The 22704-nt window shown below is 38.7% G+C and overlaps 1 protein-coding gene across 1 annotated transcript in view; it reads right to left on the bottom strand.

Annotated features, from left to right (window-relative positions):
* Positions 1 to 22704, bottom strand: part of garnl3 (GTPase activating Rap/RanGAP domain like 3) — a gene marked incomplete at both ends in the record, with an annotated part of 87907 nt that overhangs the window by 24237 nt on the left and 40966 nt on the right. Inside the window, 3 exons of the mRNA XM_079257107.1 lie at positions 360 to 478; positions 1775 to 1874; positions 2421 to 2495. Of these exons, the coding sequence (XP_079113233.1) occupies positions 360 to 478; positions 1775 to 1874; positions 2421 to 2495 (294 nt within the window). The remainder of the gene's footprint in view (positions 1 to 359; positions 479 to 1774; positions 1875 to 2420; positions 2496 to 22704) is intronic.

Genomic DNA, 22704 nt, shown 5'->3' with positions numbered 1-22704 from the left:
AACATTGAGATCATCAGTAGTTCATGATGAACAACAGGAGCTCATGATAAAGTCTTCATTAATTAATGCATTAGTTCATTACGCATTACTTACATGAATTGTACCATTATTGTAAAGTGTTATGTACGTTTTTTTTTTGTCTTTTTGTTGCTTAAGAAGAAGGGGTCCTGAACTTGCATCGCTTTATCCAAATAAATCATTTGAAACTGAAATTAGGACTTTGTTTTTACTAATTTAGGGAGACTGAATGAATATAAACATTTTTCTTTGCACTTGTAGAGTCACTGCAGATGTTTGAATTCATTCATATAACAAGAACACTTAGTGTGATGACTAGAAGGCGCATACAACAAACTCACCGTCTTCCTCCAGAGAATGGCTCTGTACTGGGGAACCCGCTGGTTGTTCTGGTCTGAGAGGACAACTGACAGGTAGAAAGGGTTCTTCTCTGCGTCTGTACCCACATAGTTCTGGTGGACTGAGGGAAACAGATATTGTACAAATAATTTAAAACATGCACACTCAATATTTACTGTGTGGATGCCACAATTAAATAGGACTTTACTAAAACTGAACACTCAGCACTCCTTTCATCTTTGTGCTGACTTGCTCTTTTTCTCCTCTGTCGCATCTCTTTTCTATCCTCGACCTCTTCAGTTTACAGGGTAACATACTCAACCAGACCAAATCACACATTTTCTTCTAATATGGGATTTTAACTGGTCGTATTTTACACCATTTTGGAAGACTGTGCTGAAACAGTTTTCTTTACAATTTGAAAGCTTAAGCCTCTCTCTTGCTTTAAGTGTCTACAATCAGAAGTCATTGTCCTGTTCAATGTCACAAAACAAGAAAGCAACATGGGACGAATTCCTTTCTATTTCTGCAACCAATCATGAAGGAATTAAGGCAATTGTGTTCCTGTAGCTGCTTCATCACATAGGAAGTGGCCTCCAGTTTATCATGTGTTGTGCATTGCAGTCAGCTCTGCTCAGGCTGTGAGACACAGATGGCTCAGCAGCGGTCCAAACAGGTCGAGCCAACTTTCACGAGCTCATTTTAGGCCACTCATGCCATAGCATCACTAGATCAGGTTGAAAGTAAAATGGATTTCATTTGTTTCAAAGCTGCTTTTTTTTTTTTTTTGCAGCCTAGCCTTCTTTCAAAAAGTGTTTTCATCCATCCAAGTTCTGGACTTTATCTCAACCTTTCAGGAGACTGAAAGGTTCAAATTGTGGAAAACAAACTTGCACTATGATGTTTTGTTGTGCTGCTTGCAGCAACACCTACACTGCGAGTCGAAGAGCAGGCACGTTGCTAATGAGGATGTTGAAGTGACGCGGGTCAGCAAGGTGATGGAACAAGCAACTAACACAAACAGATTTCTGACAATCTTATTTGGCTTATGCACAGAGCTGGACATTTTGGAGACCAACACTTGCGTTAGCTCTTTTCTTGTGGCTGTAGTACTCGTCCATCTAATGAGACAATACAGTATGTTCTCTTTTTGCTTCCTCCCTTGGTGCTGTATGAGTTTCGTTCAGGCTCTCATTTAGAATAAGCCTGGATGTTTTTGTCTTGTATTAAGAGTACTGCAGCAGTAAAAACACGACTGACTTTTTAAGATAAGAAGTCTCCTGTGGACCAGGGAAGACATTCTTTGCTGTTTTATCTCTGCAGCTTTTGAAAGCCAGCTCATTGGCTCTGCCACACCCTCACCCCCTGCCTATTTCACACCACCACTGTGTGGAAGTGTGTGCTGAGCAGCACTGACCTTTTCCCAAGAAGTATTTGAAGAACCATCTGGTGTGGTACTCTGGATTTTCCAGATGGACATCCGTTCTCCTCCAGGTTCCCGGAGTGTAGTCCAAGGCCTGTTTGTCAAATGCACACAGACACACACAGACACACACACACACACACACACACACACCGCAATGTCATCATGATGATCACAGCTTGAATCACAGCAGTCCTCTCTGTTGAACATAGCTGCATGGTGCAGAATAGATTACAATGCAGGGTGGGAAATCAAAAACAGACAGCGATTTCCAGCTTTTGTTTTGTTTATATATTGCAGTTAGATCTTGATGTGTGTAATATTGCAAAAGGCTGTCAGTTAAAAGTCTGCAGTCAGACATGGGAGTGGTGCCAGCTCTCTTCTGCCTTTATGTTAAACACTCTAACTCTTTAATAATGTACCAGTGTATGTCTGTCTATCACCATTTCAGTGTCCAATCTACTGTAGGTTAAAACATACAGTTAGAGGGAATGTCTGCAATTACTGCAAAATATAATAATAGTAATAATAATAATAATAATAATAATAATAATAATAATAATAATAATAATAATAATACTCATTTTTAAAAAAAAGGTGGGACCCATTTGCAGACAAAAGTGTATTATATTAAATATACCTCATCTGAGGAACCATTCTCCACCCTGAAGCGTCCTGCCCTTTGAATGGCCCCATCTGCATCACTGGAAATCAGCTGACAGGGAGACATGGTTAAAATTAGACAACTGATCAACCAGAATGAGAAGCAGGTTGTTGTTTTTTTTTAGTTTTTTTTTATCACAACTGGCAATGCTCATGTGCAAAAGAGGAACCATAGCAGATGCATCACCTCCATGTGACAGCAGCGTGTGTCCTCCTGCAGACACATGAGCTATCCTTTCTCCGTGAACAGATTACCAACACGTATTTTTCTCGAACCATAATTACTCACAGTCTCATAATGACTTCTAACTTCTTTGCTGTAAAAAACTCTCAACTTATAACCCCAATTATCTGCCTCTTGCTGACTCACCTCCCTCTACTATGGCACTGGAGAGGGCACTTTATGAGAGAGAAATGGGGTAGTTAATGGTGGTGTGAAGACTAAGTGGAACGAGAGAGAGCAGAGGACAAGAACATAATGCATACTTTTCGGCTAGATACACCGTACAGAACAAGGTTTTGAGAAATATGTTTATTCACTTTCTTGCCGAGCGTTATGTGAGATTTACATGATTACTTGCTCTGTTTCTGACCTCAGCACTTTGTGAGTCTCTGACGTAGTCCAAACATTAATTTAAGCTTTTCTTGCAGTGACAGTGGTTGCTCTGAGGGTTCACCATAGAATAAAAATAACGGCGGCCATTAGGTTTTATACAGACAATCAGGAAAATTTAGATCACACAGTGACTCATTCAAGTCAAGAATTTCTTTTATAGCCAGCAGCACTTGATTTCTTTTATTAGCTAATTATTAATATTTTGTTGTTTTGTTTTGTTTTTTTGCCAAGTATTTTGCAGACAAATGTCATCTATCAGCCTTAGAAATATTGATTTCAAATAGGTTCCACCAATGTTTTTATATTTCTGGGATGAACATGTGCATCTGTCTAAACTGAAAAATAAAACAAAACAACAACAACAAAGACAACAATGGCAACAAACAAAACACTGCTATGAGGTGAAAACTTTTACATGACAGACGCATTACAGTGATATCCATCAGTGAAATTACTTGAAAGTTTGAACTTGTAGTTTTGCTACCTGGGTTTGAGCAGAATAAACAAAGAGGATATAAGACAATAATTGGCTCGTAAGGAGATTTGTTTGCTCTTGGACTGAACCAGACCCTTTGGCTGATCCAATTCCCAGTCTTCCTGCTTATAATCACTTCATCCAATTCTGCTGGAAAAGCTACTTTGTTTACTCCATAAATGACCAACTATGATGTATAAGACTAGAGCTGTCTTAGTCATCACACAGATTTATTACACTTTCTGCTCTATTTAATGCAGTTTTTGCTTCATTTTAGTCAAGTGCTTGATGTTTACCATGTCAAAAGAAAGAAACAAAATATAGAAAAAATACGGTTGAATAATGTTATTATAATGTAATAGTTATGTTACTTGCTCAGTAGTCAAGGTGAGTAAAACATTAATACTCTGCTTAATATTCACCAGTGTTCTCTTGTCCTGCTGGACATCTGCAAGACCCCCTTCAGTCTACTGCTACTCACATCCACATTTTCTTTTTAACCCCCAACACTATGTCACTGATTGATGCTGTGTTGCCAAGCAACAGAATCTCTCCTCCCTTGCTGCTGCTCCTCCTTATGCTGGTCTTTTTTGCCCTTCACTCTTTGACCCAGCTCTTTTTCGCCCCCTTTGCCAACAAAGGTCTCTGCTCTTCCACTGTGTTAAAAAGACAAAAAAAGTAAAGAATGAAATGCGTTCTGGGAGGTGGATCCCCACACAGTGTGATGTGCCCAGATGGCCTGGTATGATGTGGAGAAGCTAAGAAAAAACAGATCAAAAGAAGAATCTTCAGAGAGCTGGAGTGAACATGGGAACAGTCAGTAGAAATAACTGATCTTCAGCAACATCAAAGAAGGATCCATTCATGTTATCATGAAGCCATGAAAGTACACTGTGAAACTCACTTATGATCAACATGAACCCCTTTTCCAGATTCCCACGGTGACTATATAACCTGTATATCCACACCATTACTGGTACCTTAAACACACTTCTCAGAGGCAAATTACCTCATGTCAGACAGATGCAGTGACCAGGAAGCAGGAGGAATTATAAAAATACTTGTCGCTGGGTGAGTGCCAAAGACCTAATGTCATTTTTACCTTTAGCTTTAACAAACTGTGAGCAACTGGATACTCAACCACAACAATCCAATAAAAGAAAACTTTCACTTCACTCTGCAGAAAGACAAACACACCTGCTACCTTTCAGCTCATTTTGACACTGATGCACTATTAGACATCACACCATGTATCAATAAACTAAGAAAAATTGTATTCACAATGGTGGAATAATATCTTGCATCCACAGTGGACATTTGAAACTAAGATCAGAGTTTGGCTTAAATGTGAGAACAAGAATGTGTGCGCCATCTGTGGCGGAAGCTAGTCAAAGTAAAGCCGCCAAACTGCACGATAAGCTGATGAATTCAAAATCTTTTCCCAACAGAATAGTTACAAAAAACCTGATTTAAGACGTAAAGGTTACATCATGCTGCACCTCTTAAAAAAAAACAAAAAAAGGCAGGTGAGGATTTTGGTAACTCAACAGGTCTGCACAGAAAAGATGTTGTAGTGCTAACATTTTGAGAGATTACATGATAAGAAGAGGTGGTTATGTTCTTAAACTTTCTATAATTATCAAAGACTGAAAAAAAGAGCATGTTTGTAAGACAGCCTGCAAAAACTTTTCAGAAAGCAGAGACAACCGAGTGACAGATAAGGACACATGATGAGGTAAGCTACTGTATTTTTATAAGAAAGACAGAACTAAAACTGAGCTGTACGTGCATTTTCTATTTTGTTTGAAAAAGAGGATGCAAAAGCCAGCTTGTATTTTGAGACTCACAACACACCACACTATATTTTTTATGTACCAGATTTTTCAAGCATGAGAGTGAAAAATCAATACCAATATTCTAAAATACATCACACATACGATTTCATCCCAACTTTTGTGTGCACATGGGAAAAGGACTATCTATTTCTGCTCCCTGAGGTATACTGTTCATAATGAGACAATAAAATCCAGCAGATAGAGAGCCAAGCATGTTCACTGCAGGTGTGACGCTCTGATAAATGATAAGAGGCTTCTGTGCAATAATTAGCTGTGTCTTCAGAGAGGCTGCAGGAAAAGTGATGCTCTCTCCTGTCAGATGCATAATAACAGGCCTGAAAACAAATATATTTTGTGGTGTGGTGGTATGTGTTTGTATTTGCCTGTATTCATGGGTGGTTGAAGCAGCTTTGTAATGAAGATCTGTGTGAATATCTATGTGTGTGTGTGTGTGTGTGTGTGTGTGTGTGTGCAGCAAATGGAAAGTAAATGTCGAGGCTGTGGGCTTCCATCTCCCTCCATTTTTCTTGCCTCCTGCAACATTAACTGTCCGGTCGCAGCATAATGGAGGTGAAACCATTGCAGCATTCAGACAAAGCAATGCGCCGCCTCCCCGGCGTGTGTGAGACAGTGTGTGTGGCTTCACATGTGAGGAAAACATTTAGTAGCAAATGTGCATTTCAGAGAGTGTTTGTGCTGTGGTGTGTGAACGAGCTTTCTGCTGTTTCAGGGTGAAAGAATGAAACATCAGGAGGAAAGAGATTAAGTGCTCTGGGGTATCTGCGTGTGGGTGTCCATGCACACTCTCTCACACACACACACACACACACACACACACACACACACACACACACACACACACACACACACACACACACACACACACACACACATCATGCAGCCACTGCTTCTAAATCATGCAACAGAAGAGTTGAAGAAGAGAAGGCTGCTCTCCAACGCGTCCCCCTGGGTTGGGGGAGGCAAACGAAAGGCAACCGGGGAGAGAGGGGAGCCTGTTATGCTTCTATGCGTTAACAAACAACCAATAAAACACCTTGCCACTGCTGGGCAGTAATAGCACAGGGGTGTGATGGAAAAAAAAGAGAAAAATGGCACCACATATATATGGAGAGAAGGGACTGAATGCAGGATGAGAACATTATGGAAGACAGACAAAGAGCGATGCGTAATGACAACAAAAAGCCAGATGATAAAAGACTAATAACTGTCTCGCCATGCTTTACCCCCTGGGGAAAGAGCAGAGGCTTTCCAGCTTTATAGACGAAGCACTCCCTCTTACACACACACACACACACACACTTAAACAGCTTCCATTTTGGGGCAGGACTTGAACATTTCACAAACACAATCAAGCTCGTGACGTGCTCACACAGCCGCTGGCTTCCCGCTGGAGAAGCAGTGTAACCACCGATGAGTGTGTTGGGTATTAAGTCAATACTTTTGTGACTGCTGATAGATAATTGATCTCATCATGAGCTTGTTCATGCAGACTCACAATCCTCCAGGAAGATAGCAAACACAGAGGCTGAGGAGATGAGTGCGAGGAGGGAATTGAAGGGCGGGGGGAAAAGAGAAGCAGGTGCACAGTAAGAGAGGAAAAATATGAAAAAATTAAGATGGGTTCACAGTAGAAAAGAAGAGTTGAGTAAAAAAAAAAAAAAAAAAAGGGAAAGGGAAACAAAAATACCAAAAGGCAAGAAGCTAAAGAAGCGGAATCATGGAAATCCACGGCGTTGTTTATTCCTTCCTTTTAGTCTGCAATTTTTAAACCTCTTTGTTGTGTGGTACTTTCATTGCAATGTGCAATCCAGATGGGAAGTGGAAGTTACTTTCGATGCCTCTGGCTCTGCAAATAAAAGTTCCATTTATTTTTTGTCCCATAGAAAGGGTTATGTAATGCACAGTTGAAGCCCATCTATGAATTGGACGAAACATTCTTAGTTCAATCATCAGCACAAAACATGTGCAATGCGTTGGAAAATATCTTATCTAATAAAATGCCTAAGGTACAAGGCTTTGTCCAAAAAAAGATTATGTTGCGCAAGATTCTATGCTTTCATGGACTTCTGGCCGTATTTCAAATATAAATGTAAATAGATGTGCCTCTGATGCATTATTGTGAACTGTTTTGGGGTGATTGAACCAGGTTTCTAATTTTGTCAGAAGATGATGATACATACTATGACCATCAGCGCAGACTTTACTGTCTGGCCATAATTATTATTTAGAAGCAGAAGCGGCTGATTGTGGGATGAAGGTTCAACATATGGGATAGCAATACATGAGCTCTACATCGGATAAATGAATTAATTTAGAATTCACGTAGATCCCATATCCATATGTTGGAATTATGCCACAATTAATTAGCAGTAGATGTCCTACAGTGCATCAAATCTTTTTCGAAAAAGAAACAAGAGTACCCTAAAGGTTTTGCTGTTTCTACTAACTTTTTCTGAGGATCATAGAGGTTTTGGCTCTGTGTGTTATGTTTTTGGACACCCATGACGCTCAGAGGTTTTTAATTAAGTGTCTATAATATCAGTAAATTTACTTCTTCAGACCACAGCAGATTATGTAAGGCTAGGTACATGTTTTCCTGCATAGCAGCGCACAAACCATCTGTCGCTCTACAGATTCTTATGCACTCTTATTAATACCAACAGCTGTGCTGAAATGTCCTATGCAGGGGCACATCGTTTGTCTACAGTACACTGTGCAGGTAAATAGGAAAATCTCTCCTCAAAGCAAGCGTTCAGTATTTTCTACTTATCATCATCTTTCACTGGTATGTGTTTTCCACATTCACAATCATTCAAATTCATACCTATCAGGTGTGCTGTCACTGCGCAAAAACCCCCAGAATCCAGAGATATCTTTGCCTGGATACCCTCAGATGTGCCTCATGCATGGTGATATCTGTCCTGGATACTCTCCGAACATGACCGTCTCAGATGTCATGTCAGGAACATATCAACTCCCGGTATGGGACCACTTTGATACTGATAGAATCTGCAGTTCAGATTTTCCCCAGATATGGGATACTGGTCAAGGCCCATATTCGGAGAGTATCCCTACACTAAAGATATTCGGACAGGATATCTCCAGATTCTACTCAAGTCAAATCTGGTGATTTCTGATGTTGGTATACTCATCATATCTGGGGTCAGGATTCTGTATATGTGGCCCGTAGCCATATTTGCAGTCCGAACACAAGTTATATCTGTTGTCTGGATATCTCCAGATTCTACTCATGTCAAATCTGGTGATTTCTGATGTTTGTATACTCATCATATCTGGGGTCAGGATTCTGGATATGTGGCCCGTAGCCATATTTGCAGTCCAAACACAATATTACTTATCTATATACCCTGCCTTTTCCAATGTAGCACACCAAATAATCAGTAAAATATCAAAAAAGGCCAACACATTTTGACTAGGTGAGCATATAGAACATTTACTTAAAATGACAGCTAACCATTTCACTTCAAACATTTCAATATAAAAATAAAACATGCACTCACAGCAAACAATTTATAAATAAATAAACACCAAAACCATCCACAGCAAACAATTTAAAAATAAATAAACACCAGAAAAATATCTAAGTCTCTTTTTAGTCCAGTTCACTTTCTTCTTCCACCACATAGCGACTGTTTCCAGGAGGTGGATCACGGTGTGTTAAACCTACACAGTTTCTTTAATGTGTCGACCTTGGTTCAACTCCCTTCTTACGGTTGTCATCCAAGGCCCTTTGACAAATACTCATGACCCTGGTGAGCCGAGTACAACGCCACTTTGGTGAGTTATAGTTAAACTCTGTCCTTTCATCGTTGCTTTCTTCATCACTGACATAATTTAGATTGGCTCCTTTCAAAAATTCCAGGTCATCTTTGTTAAGGACTTCCTCGCCAATCTTTACACGCTTTTTGAACAGCTGTAGAAGAAGAAAAACAAATGAGTTTTAGCTGTATGCAACCAAAGTCTACAATAAAAACCTTCTGTTTTTAATGGAATGTAAAGTGTATCATATTGAATTATATCTAAGGCCATGCTCAGTTAAGATATTGCAAATTAGAGGCAAGTGCTGCCTGTTTTCTGATGGTATGTTGACATCTTCATGAACATGGGACAGAAAAAAAGCCTAGCTCTCTGAGGCAGAAGGATGCATGTGAAGGTTTTGTTAGCTACACCTATATTGTTTATTTAGATCACTAAGTTATTCAGATCCAGCTGTGACAGAGGTATACTCAAAATATGCAGGGTTCTTATTTGTTTACCACAAAACGCTACAGTTTTTTAAATAAGTTGTGCACATTAATAGACTCTGCACAAGTCATTAAAACTTCCCTAGTACTATGGACTTATGGACTACAACAAAAAGGATTAAATAAAAATTCTTCAGATAATTATAAGTTTTTACAAACATAAACAGTGACGAATACTTCTAAAGATATTCTATGCTATGCATGCACATACCTAAACCCAAATACATACACTAACAGTCAAAAGTTTGGACACTTTACCATTACATCCAATTGGAAAATGTGCCCAAAAGTTTGACTGGTACTGTACATACAACATGGACATAAAGGTAAAACCAAATTGTCAAAATATGACATATAGTTCAGTTACACAGACAGTTGCAGATTTAGTTAAGACAACTCACCCGGTCACGCCTACTTGTCATGAGCTTCCGCCTCTTGACTCTCTCCTTGGTCCCATCTCTCTCCATTCTCTCAGAGGCTTTTAAATTTTCAAAGGCCTGGTTACATGCTCCTAGTGGATGGAAAAACACTGACAGGTGAAATATAAATGCTAGCTATTTACACATCACCTTATCAAACCCGACTTCACACCCATGTTTAATACATACTTCGAACTTGGTGGAAGCTCCAATTTGGTTCCACATCTTTAATTGCCTGGATCACTGCAGCTGTAACCTCTTCATTGTGTGGTGTCCGAAAGCTGAAGAAAGACACCAACATTTTTAAAGCTGCTAATATTTTTCTAGACTTAAAACATTAGAAAGAAACCTACTTGTCACTCGGCTGGACCCTCCCCCCTTGGCTGCTCCCCGAGATTTACATGTGTTTGACGAACCAGAGCCTGTGGGGGGAGGAACCATTATAATGTGTTTAGCTACATTAAATTCTCTATTACGGTCAAATTTCTGTAATAAATATAGTAATGCATAAAGTATGGGTAAAAGTGCAGATTGATTAAATGGGAAGGCAACTGGAGGAGTATATGTGCAATAATAAGGAAAGTAGAACAGGCCACTTATGAGTTATTGCTTCCACAATAAAAAAAGAAATACAATAATCCCCTGAAAAGTTGTCTGATATTACAACTCATTATTATTCCAAACATTTTTAAGTACAGTATTTTAACACATATAAGTTTTTTAGGCTTGCTCTCAAAAGCAAATACATACAGAAAGTTCCAGAGGGATCTTCGAATCCGGTGTACTTTTAGCTTCATATTTTTTCTCCATTTCATCCAACCTCTGTGCCATCCCCTTGAAATCAGCTTTCATAGATTCCACTAACTGATATAGAGACTCAACTTGCCTGAAAATTGAGAAAAAGAGGAACATTTATTGTTAGAATAGAAAATAGAATAACATACATAATTTCATTACATAACAATGTTACAAATTTAAGGGGCTCAGTCAACACAGTGCGCCAAAGAAATAAAACAGGGAAGACAAATAGTTCACATCAGTATTTTTGTTTGGAACCAGTCTGTTTGCTCAAAGTCTGGAGAAATGTGAACGCGCCAAACAACTTCTGATTCAGACCAAAGAACCGGACTCGGTCCGCCTACAAATGCAGGTCTCGGTCAGTTTCAAGTGGACCAAATACAGGAAGTGGACTACAAAACAAGTCCCTTCCTGCATGTGGTGTAGCATGGCATTGTGAGTAAATCCATAGCGATGGCGTTAAGGGTCATCTGCCTCGCCTGGTGTTCATACTGTGTCCATTGTTGCAGTGGATTTCTGCAGTATACTTGCGAAGGACACAATAAAAACCCAAAACAGCCATAGTTTAACTCCAAATGGAAGAGTTTTCCTCTTCACGTGGGTCTTGTCCTCTTTTTAGCTAAATACTAGTGCAGTGCCACCCTTGGTTAGAAGTATTCTAATGGTTTGGTTCGTTTGACCACAGTGCAGTGTAAACTAAACATGATCTCTGTCCGCATGGACAGACCCCCCCACAAGTGAGCCCAGTCCGCAACCGGATCGACTCTCCTGATGTGAATACACTCGTCAAATATATAAATGAAAAAGGAAGGAAAAGCAAATGGTAAAAATCCCCCATTAACATTGCTGCATTAAATAAGCTTACCTCAAAATATCTGAACGAGTAACCGTCCCCATGTCCCGGACCCTTGGCGTCCTCGGAGAGCTGGAATTAGAGAGAATGTGGTCTTCATGCATTCTACTGCGTCCCCGCTTTTCGTTGCATGGTGTTCGCATGCCGTAGTCTTCCATGTCTCTTTGTTCTGTCAGTGTTTTCTTAAAAGTTTAAAGTCTTGTCGATTTCGATGTCTTCTGAGGCTGGTCAGTGCCGCATAAAATTTAAACAGTCTGGTCGTGTTATTTGCAACCAATGAAAATACGCAACGGCGACACGCCAGTGACGCAACCAATCAGATTTGTTTTCACAAGGCCTTCGGATATACGTCACGACCATAGTAATCGTGTTGCAGAGGGATACCCCCAAACATGTCTTGTAGCAATAAATAAAAATATAAGTTTAAAAAAAAGCACGGAAGCCAAAAGTACGGAAGCGTAGAGATGTCATCCTTATAAAAAAAAAAAAAAAAAAAGTTTGGGCCTTATTACGTTATAACGTGATAGTTTATTGTAAAAACGTGAAACGTATCACGTTATAACGTGATATTTTATTGTAAAAACGTGAAACTATCACGTTATAACGTGATCATTCTTTTGTAAAAACGTGAAACATATCGTGTATCTGACAACGTGAACTTGGTAATTTTCGACTTTAGATGAGGAAATTGTGTGCGGGGTGGGTAGGAGATCACAAATGGCTCATTTACAGGACTTGATAGAGTTTTTCTTCATACTTGGGTTGAGACATTGTGAAATTATGGTGCTTTGGAACACTTTCGAGCCATTGTAATAAATATGCGTAGTTTAAGGACAGTTTTATAAGGCATGGGTCTGTACAGAAGGAAAAATGAGTCAAATCCCCATGACGTGGCATCATTTCTCATTGAAACTTGAGCGGCACGAGAATCGCTATGAATGCAAACATCATCGGTGCATCCAAGTGCCATGTATCCATCCCTCCTCTACCGCTTATCGGGGTTCTGATCGCAGCATAACCAGGGAAGCCCCCCTCCTCAGCCACATTCGCCAACTCTGCGGGGGGTCCCAAGGCGCTCCCGGGCCAGCTGAGAGATGTAATTCCTCCAGCGTTCAAGTGGTTATATGTTTTTACAATAAAACATTATTGCAAGAATCAAGGACCTGTACGCTTTGGATGCAACAGTCTGGTGCTGAAGCAGCATGCAGGGCTGTCAGCGTCCCAGAGGGGTGAGGGCTGCGTGTCCTTCAACAAGGATGAGAGCTTAGCCATGATCATCTTTTTTAACAACACCTCAACAGGTGGATCTGACTGCCGCTTCGCTTGATCGTACAGAGACGCCCCAGACAAATTAGCCTGGCATCTCTCAGTACAGTGAAGCCTGCATCAGACGTCAGGTGGAGGATCCTGATAATTTGACCTGATTTGAATTCTATCGGGTCTGACAAAGGTTGAAATACCTCGTTTTCTTGATATAACGTTGAAAAAAAGAATAATAGTCGAGCACGACTGTTCTCGGCTTCCGTAATACAAAGCTTTTAAAAACTTATTTCCAGTGACCCCCTAAGTTGTGTCGCAAAGTTGTATTCAGTGACACCGCCCACCTTCCCTCCCTCCAATTGCACATCATACTCCCCAAAGCTTTAAAATGGGTTCAGAATGTCTTCAGCAGAGAAGTAATAGGTTTAGAATTTTTTCCCTTGATTTTTGCCTTAAAAGCAGCATGTCTCAGGAAGAAAAGAAAAGAAAACGATTGGAAAGATTTTGCCATCACTGCGGAAAAGATGTTTCAAAATCAACATTCTACCGCCATCAGAAATGTGCAGAAATGGTAATTATAACTATTTACTAATGTTGCAATATAACACAGTTTATTAGATTTGGTGTTTGCAGCTGTGTTTATATGAATGTACACACATCTATCTATCTATCTAGTATTATAGATGTATTATATATATGTATGTGTATATATATATGTATATGTATGTGTATATATATATATGTATATGTATGTGTATATATATATATATATATGTATATGTATGTGTATATATATATATGTATATGTATGTGTATATATATATGTATATATATATACATACATATGTATATATATATATATATATACATATATATATATATATATATATATATATATATATATATATATATATATATATATATATATATATGTGTGTGTGTGTGTGTGTGTTTTCAATCAGATGGAAGACAGAGATAATACAAGCAATTTCTTGTGGGTTAACAGTAAAAAACATTCTGCTCAAGCCTAGCCTCTTTGTCCTGAAAAGAGCAGACATAGTTTGGATTTATATGACTGTTTTTTACTCTCAGATGACAAGACTGTCGTACCACATTGATCATGAAACTGATGATGACTCTGCAGGAAATCAGCAGGTAATGTACTCAAAGTTGTGTTTGATCCAAAACCATATAGGTACCAAGAAATTCACAGCTATATGTTTCCTCACAATGAAGGTGAAAAATTATCAGTGTGCTCCAGCTCTTTTGCTTTTTTGCAAGTCAGCTATCTGTCAGCTGTTAAGCACCTGACATAGCCATTAATCTTGCTGGAAGAAGTCCAGATCAGTTTAATGAAATTCTTTAAATTTTTCTTAGCTTGTCCGACAAGGCACCACTACTCCTTGCGACTTTTTCTTTTCCATGTCCTTAATAATGTGTTCTGTTGGATAGGAAATGCCTATAAATTGTGATTTTGAATTTGCTTCACTGTGTAACTGTGCTTCTGTTGTTTTTGCAATTCAGCCAATGATACGACCACCAGCACAGCGTATTGTGGATTCATCAGAGGATGAACAGGTAATTCAGTTTGTTTCACAAGAAAACATTTGTGTTGACAAGTCTGCTCTATGTTCAGAGTTTCTAACCTACAATGAGGTTTGCACAGATTTAAATTGTCCTGCAATGACCTCCAAAGTAGTTGATTTGCATGACATTGTCTGGGAGTACAGCCAGGACAAGAACAATTAACCAATGATGTGGCTGTTACTTCTACAATCCCTGTTACATTTACATAGAATAAGGTGTAAATATATCTGTAGTTCAGCTTTTCACCTCTCGTGTTATCCCTTTGTCTGCCACTCATCAACTTGCTATTCAGTTCACAGCAGATTTTCCGCAAAAACAGATTTTCTAATCGTCACCCGTTACCCAAATTGGCTTTCCACATCAATAAGCTCCCAACCACTCAGCCTAGGCTTTAGACTATAGCGTTATTTTTTCAGACAACTACAAATTTAAACATACACACACAAGTTTGGGTATGTGTTTGAAAACACAGATATATACACACACAGAGATTACTTGCAAGTTGGTTGCAAAATTGGCAAGAACCACATTGTTGCAGATGGCAGGCTTGTAAATTTGGAGGGTCCTGCAATTTCTGCATGGATGAGACATTCATGCCATGAACAAGATATCTGCTTACATTTGGGGCACCTCAAACGTTATGTGGCCTGCAGGTCATAGGGATCAGTTTAATGAAATTCTTTAAATTTTTCTTAGCTTGTCCGACAAGGCACCACTACTCCTTGCGACTTTTTCTTTTCCATGTCCTTAATAATGTGTTCTGTTGGATAGGAAATGCCTATAAATTGTCATTTTGAATTTGCTTCACTGGGTAACTGTGCTTCTGTGGTTTTTGCAATCCAGCCAATGATACGACCACCAGCACAGCGTATTGTGGATTCATCAGAGGATGAACAGGTAATTCAGTTTCAGCTTTATAAGAATGTAAGCGTGAAGAAGTTTTGTTGCAAACATTTAATAGTGAAAAAGGGTTTTGTGTCATCGCACCAATAACCAAGACAATAACAGCTCTCATCATCTGTATTTACTAGCTAGAAAACTAATAATTTTTTAGATTTTAATTTATTATTTGTTTCTTTTGAAAAAGATGCCCAGACTGTCTAAAAACTGCATCGAGGAATCTTCAGAGGATAACAACACAGAAGATGAATCTGCTGGAAGTGCACAAGTAAGTAAACTACATACAATTACATTCAGTTTTATTGTCAGTATTTTGTATTTATGCAGCTCGTTGTGCAATTTTGGAAACATCATAAAAAAAAAAAAATCTATTTACATTCTTTCAGTCAATTTCAGAAGACCAAGAATTTTGGAGTGAGGAAGAGGAAGTGATTGAACAACACAACAACACAGAAAAGCCTGAAGAACTAGCATCCAATGAAAAAAATGCAGTTATGATGTTCTTGCTTTTTATATTGTCAACATGGAAGTCACTTTTCAAAATATCTGACCGTGCATTTGAAGCCATCTTAAAAATTTTCAGAAGCTTTTTTCTTTTTTTGAATGGTATAATAAGTGACACTGCTTTACAAAACATCACAACCCACTTCCCCGCCACTTTATACATGCTGAGGAATAAATTAGTAGTAAAATATGACTTCACAAAATATGTTGTTTGTCCAAAGTGCCATTCTGTTTATGCCTTTAATGAAGCAGTAAAACATATCTATGATGCAAGCGGAAAGGTAATTCGGAGAAAGTCAAACAAATGTGGCTATGTTGCATATCCCAGACACACACAAAAAAAATTCCGTAAGGGATGTGACACTTTGCTGATGAGATCTGTCATTGGGAAAGATGGAAAAGAGTTTCTTTACCCCAAAAGACAATTCTGTTATCGAAGCTTGATTACATCTATTGGTGACATGTTAAAGAGGCCTGGCTTTAAAAAGTCTTGTGAAAAGTGGAGGCAGCGTAATGTAAGGGAGGGACTTTATGCTGACGTTTTTGATGGACAGGTGTGGAAGGATTTTCTGGTTTATGAAGGCAAGCCATTCTTAAAAGAGGCAGGCAATCTTGGTCTTATGCTCAATGTTGATTGGTTCCAGCCCTATAACAATATTAATGACTCAGTTGGTGTGATTTATATCGCAATAATGAAGATATGCCAGAGAAGCCAAGAGAGCAATAAATAAAGCTAATAAAACAAGGATTGAACAGAAATATGGTGCTAGATACAGTTGTTTGCATGATTTGCCATACTTTGATGTTGTCAGAATGCATGTAATTGATCCAATGCATAACTTGCTCGAGGGTACAGCCAAAAGAGTTTTGCAAGTTTGGAAAGATACCAATGCCATCTCTAAGGAAGGGTTTGTAACAATTCAGGATCGAGTAAACTCTTTGAAACTTCCCAGTACAATAGATTCTGGCATACCCTCAAAGATTGAAGCAGCTTTTGAAGGTTTTACGGCTGCACAGTGGAAACTCTGGGTTTGTGTATATTCCACCTTTGCCTTGAAGGGAGTCTTAGGAGAGGGGGACTACATGTTATGGCAAATTTTTGTTGCAGCAACGCAGTTGATGTGCTCCAGAGTCATTGATAGTGCACAGATTGAGGATGCCCATAGATGTTTAAAGATATTTTGCAATTCTTTTGAAAGGAAATACGGAAAACATTGGTGCACTATGAACTTGCATTTACATTTGCATTTAAAGTCGTGCATAAAAGATTATGGACCAGTTCATGGATTCTGGTGCTTCTCATTTGAACGTGCCAATGGTACATTGGGAGAATATCACACAAACAACCATGAGACTGAGGTGAATATGATGCGGAAATGGCTCACTGAATGGCAAGTAGCAGGGCAACAAATAATATGTCCACCTCCTTGGGCAAGCTGTGATCCAGACATTGAATCACTATTTCACAAGGCCCCCACTAGCACAGTTATTCATGCAGAAAAATTTCATGTTTTACATGATCTCATCCATGGGGTTATTACTCATGACAACTTTGCATTTGATCGTACTATTGAAACTTTGCTTCCACCAGTTAAATCTAGTACAATGAGTTATTCAGATAATTTCTATCTGCTTTCAATGTTTAAGATCATATATCCAAATGACCAGATTCAGCAAGTGTCCCTTAAGTACATGTGTAGCAACAGATACAGTTTAGCTGGTGATGTATTTTCAACATGTCACTATAGGTCAGGAACATCATCATTTGTGACAGCAAAGTGGTTGGGCATTGACAGTATCACTGGAAATCAAATTATTGACGCTAATGCTTTCATGCGCCCAGGGGAGATATCGGGTATATGGAAAGTTTTTGTCTGTTTATGTCGTGATAATAGTTGGATAATGGTTGAACATGCAGTGGCAAAAGTGTATTGGTTCAAAGAGCATGGAGATAAATTGCATTTTGGGCAAAACAGCTCTTGCACAGTCTGGGAAACCATGCATTTGCCATGTTCATATGCCTCTTTCATACCACTTAAGAGGATTGCAAGGCAGTGTGCCCACTGTACATTTAAACTAGCATTTTCCAAGGGAAGGAAAGAAACTGTGAATGTGTTAGTAATGCTACCCTCAGCAAAATGTGTTTAGCCATGTGCCTCACCCAGCGATAATACACAAGCCTCTAATATTTGTACTATATCATGGTCAAACTTGTGTAGTAACATATATTGTAAATACTTTTCTTTGCTGTCAAAAGAACTTTGCTGCTCATTTGCATGTTATTTGTAAAAATTTGTACGATTAACACCATTAAAAAGATGTGTTTTTGTCATTACTGCTATACTGGCATTCTGTTTGGAACTGTTGAAGCAAAATCAACAAAGTCATATTTAAAAATTGAAATATATAGAAAATGATAAATGGCTGGTATCCTGACACAATATAATAGCATATCAGGTGCCCAGAGCCTGTACATCAACAAGTACAGCACATTTCAACCAAATGCTGGATTTGTATAAGAAATGGTCTGGATTCTTCTGAGACTTAGAGAAATATTCCTTACAGATATGTCAGGATTCTGGCCCTTTGGCGTATCTTGACTCAGATGCTTCCTGACAGGACTGCAGGTCATATTAGGAGAGAACAAAACTCCGACACGTCCTAATACAGTATCTTATCTCTGTATATCACCAGATATGGAACCTGTAAAACAAATTCTAGATATTTACCAGAATTGGTCCAGATTCTTCTGAGACTTGGAGAAATATCCCCTACAGATATGTCAGGATTCTGGTTCTGTTCAGTATCTTGACCTCAGATACTTCTAGACGTGACCGCAGGTCATATTCGAAGCTCACATATGACAAAAGTCGGACACACCTTGTGTCCGGACACAATATATGTCCTCATGCAGAATCTTGTGTCAGTATATCACCAGATATGGTACATGTTGATCACTGAGGATATTTACCAGAAATGGTCCAGATTCTTCTGAGACCTAGTGAAATATCCCCTACAGATATGTCAGGATTCTGGTTCTGTTCAGTATCTTGATCCCAGATACTTCCAGACGTGACTGCAGGTCATATTAGGAGCTCACATATGACAAAAGTCGGACACACCTTGTGTCCGGACACAATATATGTCCTCATGCAGAATCTTGTGTCAGTATATCACCAGATATGGAACCTGTAAAACAAATTCTAGATATTTACCAGAATTGGTCCAGATTCTTCTGAGACTTGGAGAAATATCCCCTACAGATATGTCAGGATTCTGGTTCTGTTCAGTATCTTGACCTCAGATACTTCTAGACGTGACCGCAGGTCATATTCGGAGCTCACATATGACAAAAGTCGGACACACCTTGTGTCCGGACACAATATATGTCCTCATGCAGAATCTTGTGTCAGTATATCACCAGATATGGTACATGTTGATCACTGAGGATATTTACCAGAAATGGTCCAGATTCTTCTGAGACCTAGTGAAATATCCCCTACAGATATGTCAGGATTCTGGTTCTGTTCAGTATCTTGATCCCAGATACTTCCAGACGTGACTGCAGGTCATATTAGGAGCTCACATATGACAAAAGTCGGACACACCTTGTGTCCGGACACAATATATGTCCTCATGCAGAATCTTGTGTCAGTATATCACCAGATATGGTACATGTTGATCACTGAGGATATTTACCAGAAATGGTCCAGATTCTTCTGAGACCTAGTGAAATATCCCCTACAGATATGTCAGGATTCTGGTTCTGTTCAGTATCTTGATCCCAGATACTTCCAGACGTGACCGCAGGTCATATTAGGAGCTCACATATGACAAAAGTCGGACACACCTTGTGTCCGGACACAATATATGTCCTCATGCAGAATCTTGTGTCAGTATATCTCCAGATATGGTACATGTTGATCACTGAGGATATTTACCAGAAATGGTCCAGATTCTTCTGAGACCTAGTGAAATATCCCCTATAGATATTTCAAGATTCTTGCTCTGTTCACTATTTTGATCCCAGATACTTCCGGATGTGACCGCAGGTCATATCTGGAGCTCAAATATGACAAAAGTCAGTCACACCTTGTGTCCGGACACAATATATGTCCTCATGCAGAATCTTGTGTCCGTATATCACCAGATATGAAACATGTCTGAATATGCACCAGAAATGGTCCGGATTCTTCCGGTATTTAGGGAAATATCCCAACAGATTTTCATGGATTCTTGCCCTTTTCACGCAGTGTGTGGCTACAAGTATCGGGGTTGCACAATAACATTTACGTCCCATATACCTCATAAACAAGTAGACACGAAAAATATAAACAGCCTTTATGTAGTACTGTTACTAAGCAACAACCAGGTGACACTGACATAATATATGGAACCATTTCTGGGGTTGTGGAAGTTTATTGGAAAACATTTATACATTTGAATAACAAGTAATAAAAACAGCCATAAGCCATTTGCGCCATTTACTTGCACTCTTGCACCTGGTGTCGCCAGTTTTGTTGGCTGTGGCGGAAATGTAATTGGAATACTTTTATGAACAGGCAGCAAATATTCAATTTACCCACAGTGATAAAATCTTTGATGGCTAAAAAGTCAGTGAAGCCAGACAGAATGCAAATATGTGTTTCTCTTGTCATTTAAGGCTGGTCCATAAGAGGTTGGAATAAGAGCTCTGGAGAGAATTCTGAGATGTATAGACATAAATATCTCACACAAAACATCCGATGACTCAGACAGCAGAGAATACAAATAATAATGAGCTGCATTCAGAAAAGGAAGTGCGATGAGGTAAATCAAATCAATGAGTGTGAGAAAAAAACTCCTACTGCCTTCTCATTGTCTTTAGTAAAAGGACCAACCACCTTTAATAGTGCAGTCGCCACCAAAGATGGTGGATCCAGCAGAATTTTGTCATCAGGGTAGAACGTCTCCATGGATAAAAGTAAGATAGTTCACATTTCTCTAATATTAAAAAAATCCATCAGACAATAGCCTTTTACCAGACTGAACAACACATGCAGGACATTTAAAGACAAATCATCTGCTAATGTTTAAAGCAGACAATGTCATGGAACATGCTGAATATGATTAATTGGCATTTGCTGATTCATTCTGGGCTTTCTTTTTTTTTATCACCAAAATCAATTATTTTCTCATATTACTGATCCCACAATCCAAGATACTCTTTTTGCCTTCTAGGGGTACGCAATGTTGTGCATCAAGGGTGTAAATTCATAGATCATAAGTCAACTAGTAGAGAACAACAAAAACATCAGAAAATCCTTCAAAATTTACAATAAGCTATGAAACAAAGAACTGAAAAACACTTCAAACATATTTACTTCTATGACTCGATCCATGCTCAGGTTTGTATTATTCAGTGTTATTATGTCATGTTGATACTCATGTTGTGAAACGTTTTTGTCAGCCTGAAACCTGTAAACGTTACATTTTGTGCTCTTGTGCACCAATGAACCCTGCATCTTTCTCTATGATCATGCAAGACTGGCCAGTGTGATGTGTTCTCCCTGCTTCTTCCTCTTCTTTTCATATATTTTGGATATCCCAATATTTAGTTTGCTCTCTCTCCTCGTTTTCTTTGTTGGGAATGGAAAGATTTTATGCAGTTTGGAATTTAAATGGATGCAAGAGCTTATGGTTGCTTTTTGTCATCCCATTCTCAGTGCTGATCCTGTCACCCAGCACAATAATTTTAAAACCATTTTCCATCAGAAATTGTTAAAAGAACAAAAAAAACCAAACTACTGAATTAATAGCTAGTTTTGTGCACAAATACATGAATTAAGATTATTATTACATTCAAACCCACTGTTAAAGTCCCCCTCAAAAAGTACTCCTTTATTACATTATGTTGTTATGTGGCAGTGAAGAGAAAAACAGCATTTCTAAACATGCATCATAATAACAAAATAATAAAATTAAAAAAAACAAAAACTCATAAAACCCACAAAACCCTCTTTTCTTCGCACATACTTTTTTTTTTTCAAAACTTATAAATAATGTAGTTCTGAATATGTTTAGCCGGGTAAATTGTCTACCAACTCTCATACCACGTCGTCCTCTGACCATCAGAAAATATTGTCCTGCCCTTAAATCATGTTTCATAGCAATTCCTACACCTTGTTGGAATTAAATTTGATGGAAACATCTGATTGACTGGTATCATTTGTGTACTGGGGCTCTACAAGGGCAACAATATGCTGTAGAGTAATCTTACACCTTTTTTTTTTTTTTTTTAAGAAATTAACTCTTTTTGAACTGATATTGACAACAGCAAGAACCTCTTTAATATATTCCAGGGATATCCATAATTTCCCACATCTTGCCTGCTTTTATAAGTACAGTAGAGCACACATGATTATAGAATATCAGGCACAGAATGGAAACTTGGTGACACAGATTGCTCTCTCCAATAAACACTTCAGTGTGGCCTTTTGTGTAATTTGTTGACAAAAGAACAACAACAATACCAAACTCTGAAAACCTTAAGGAGCTGATGAAGAGTACTCTTGAGATACCCTGCAATGCAAATGATAAATTATGCATAATTCATGGTGAGGTAGTAGTCATGACAACACTATTTGTAAAGTGGAAATCCATAAGTAAAATCAAAGACTAAACAATTTTGTAGCTGTTTTCTGTGTCGCCATTAACTGTAATTAACGGCACGTGCAGCGAAGAGAAAC

The sequence above is a fragment of the Telmatherina bonti genome (assembly GCF_933228915.1).
Source record: "Telmatherina bonti genome assembly, chromosome: 17".
Taxonomy (NCBI): Eukaryota; Metazoa; Chordata; class Actinopteri; order Atheriniformes; family Telmatherinidae; genus Telmatherina; species Telmatherina bonti.
The sequence above is the reverse complement of the archived record's forward strand: the minus strand, read 5'-3'. Positions and strand labels throughout refer to the sequence as shown.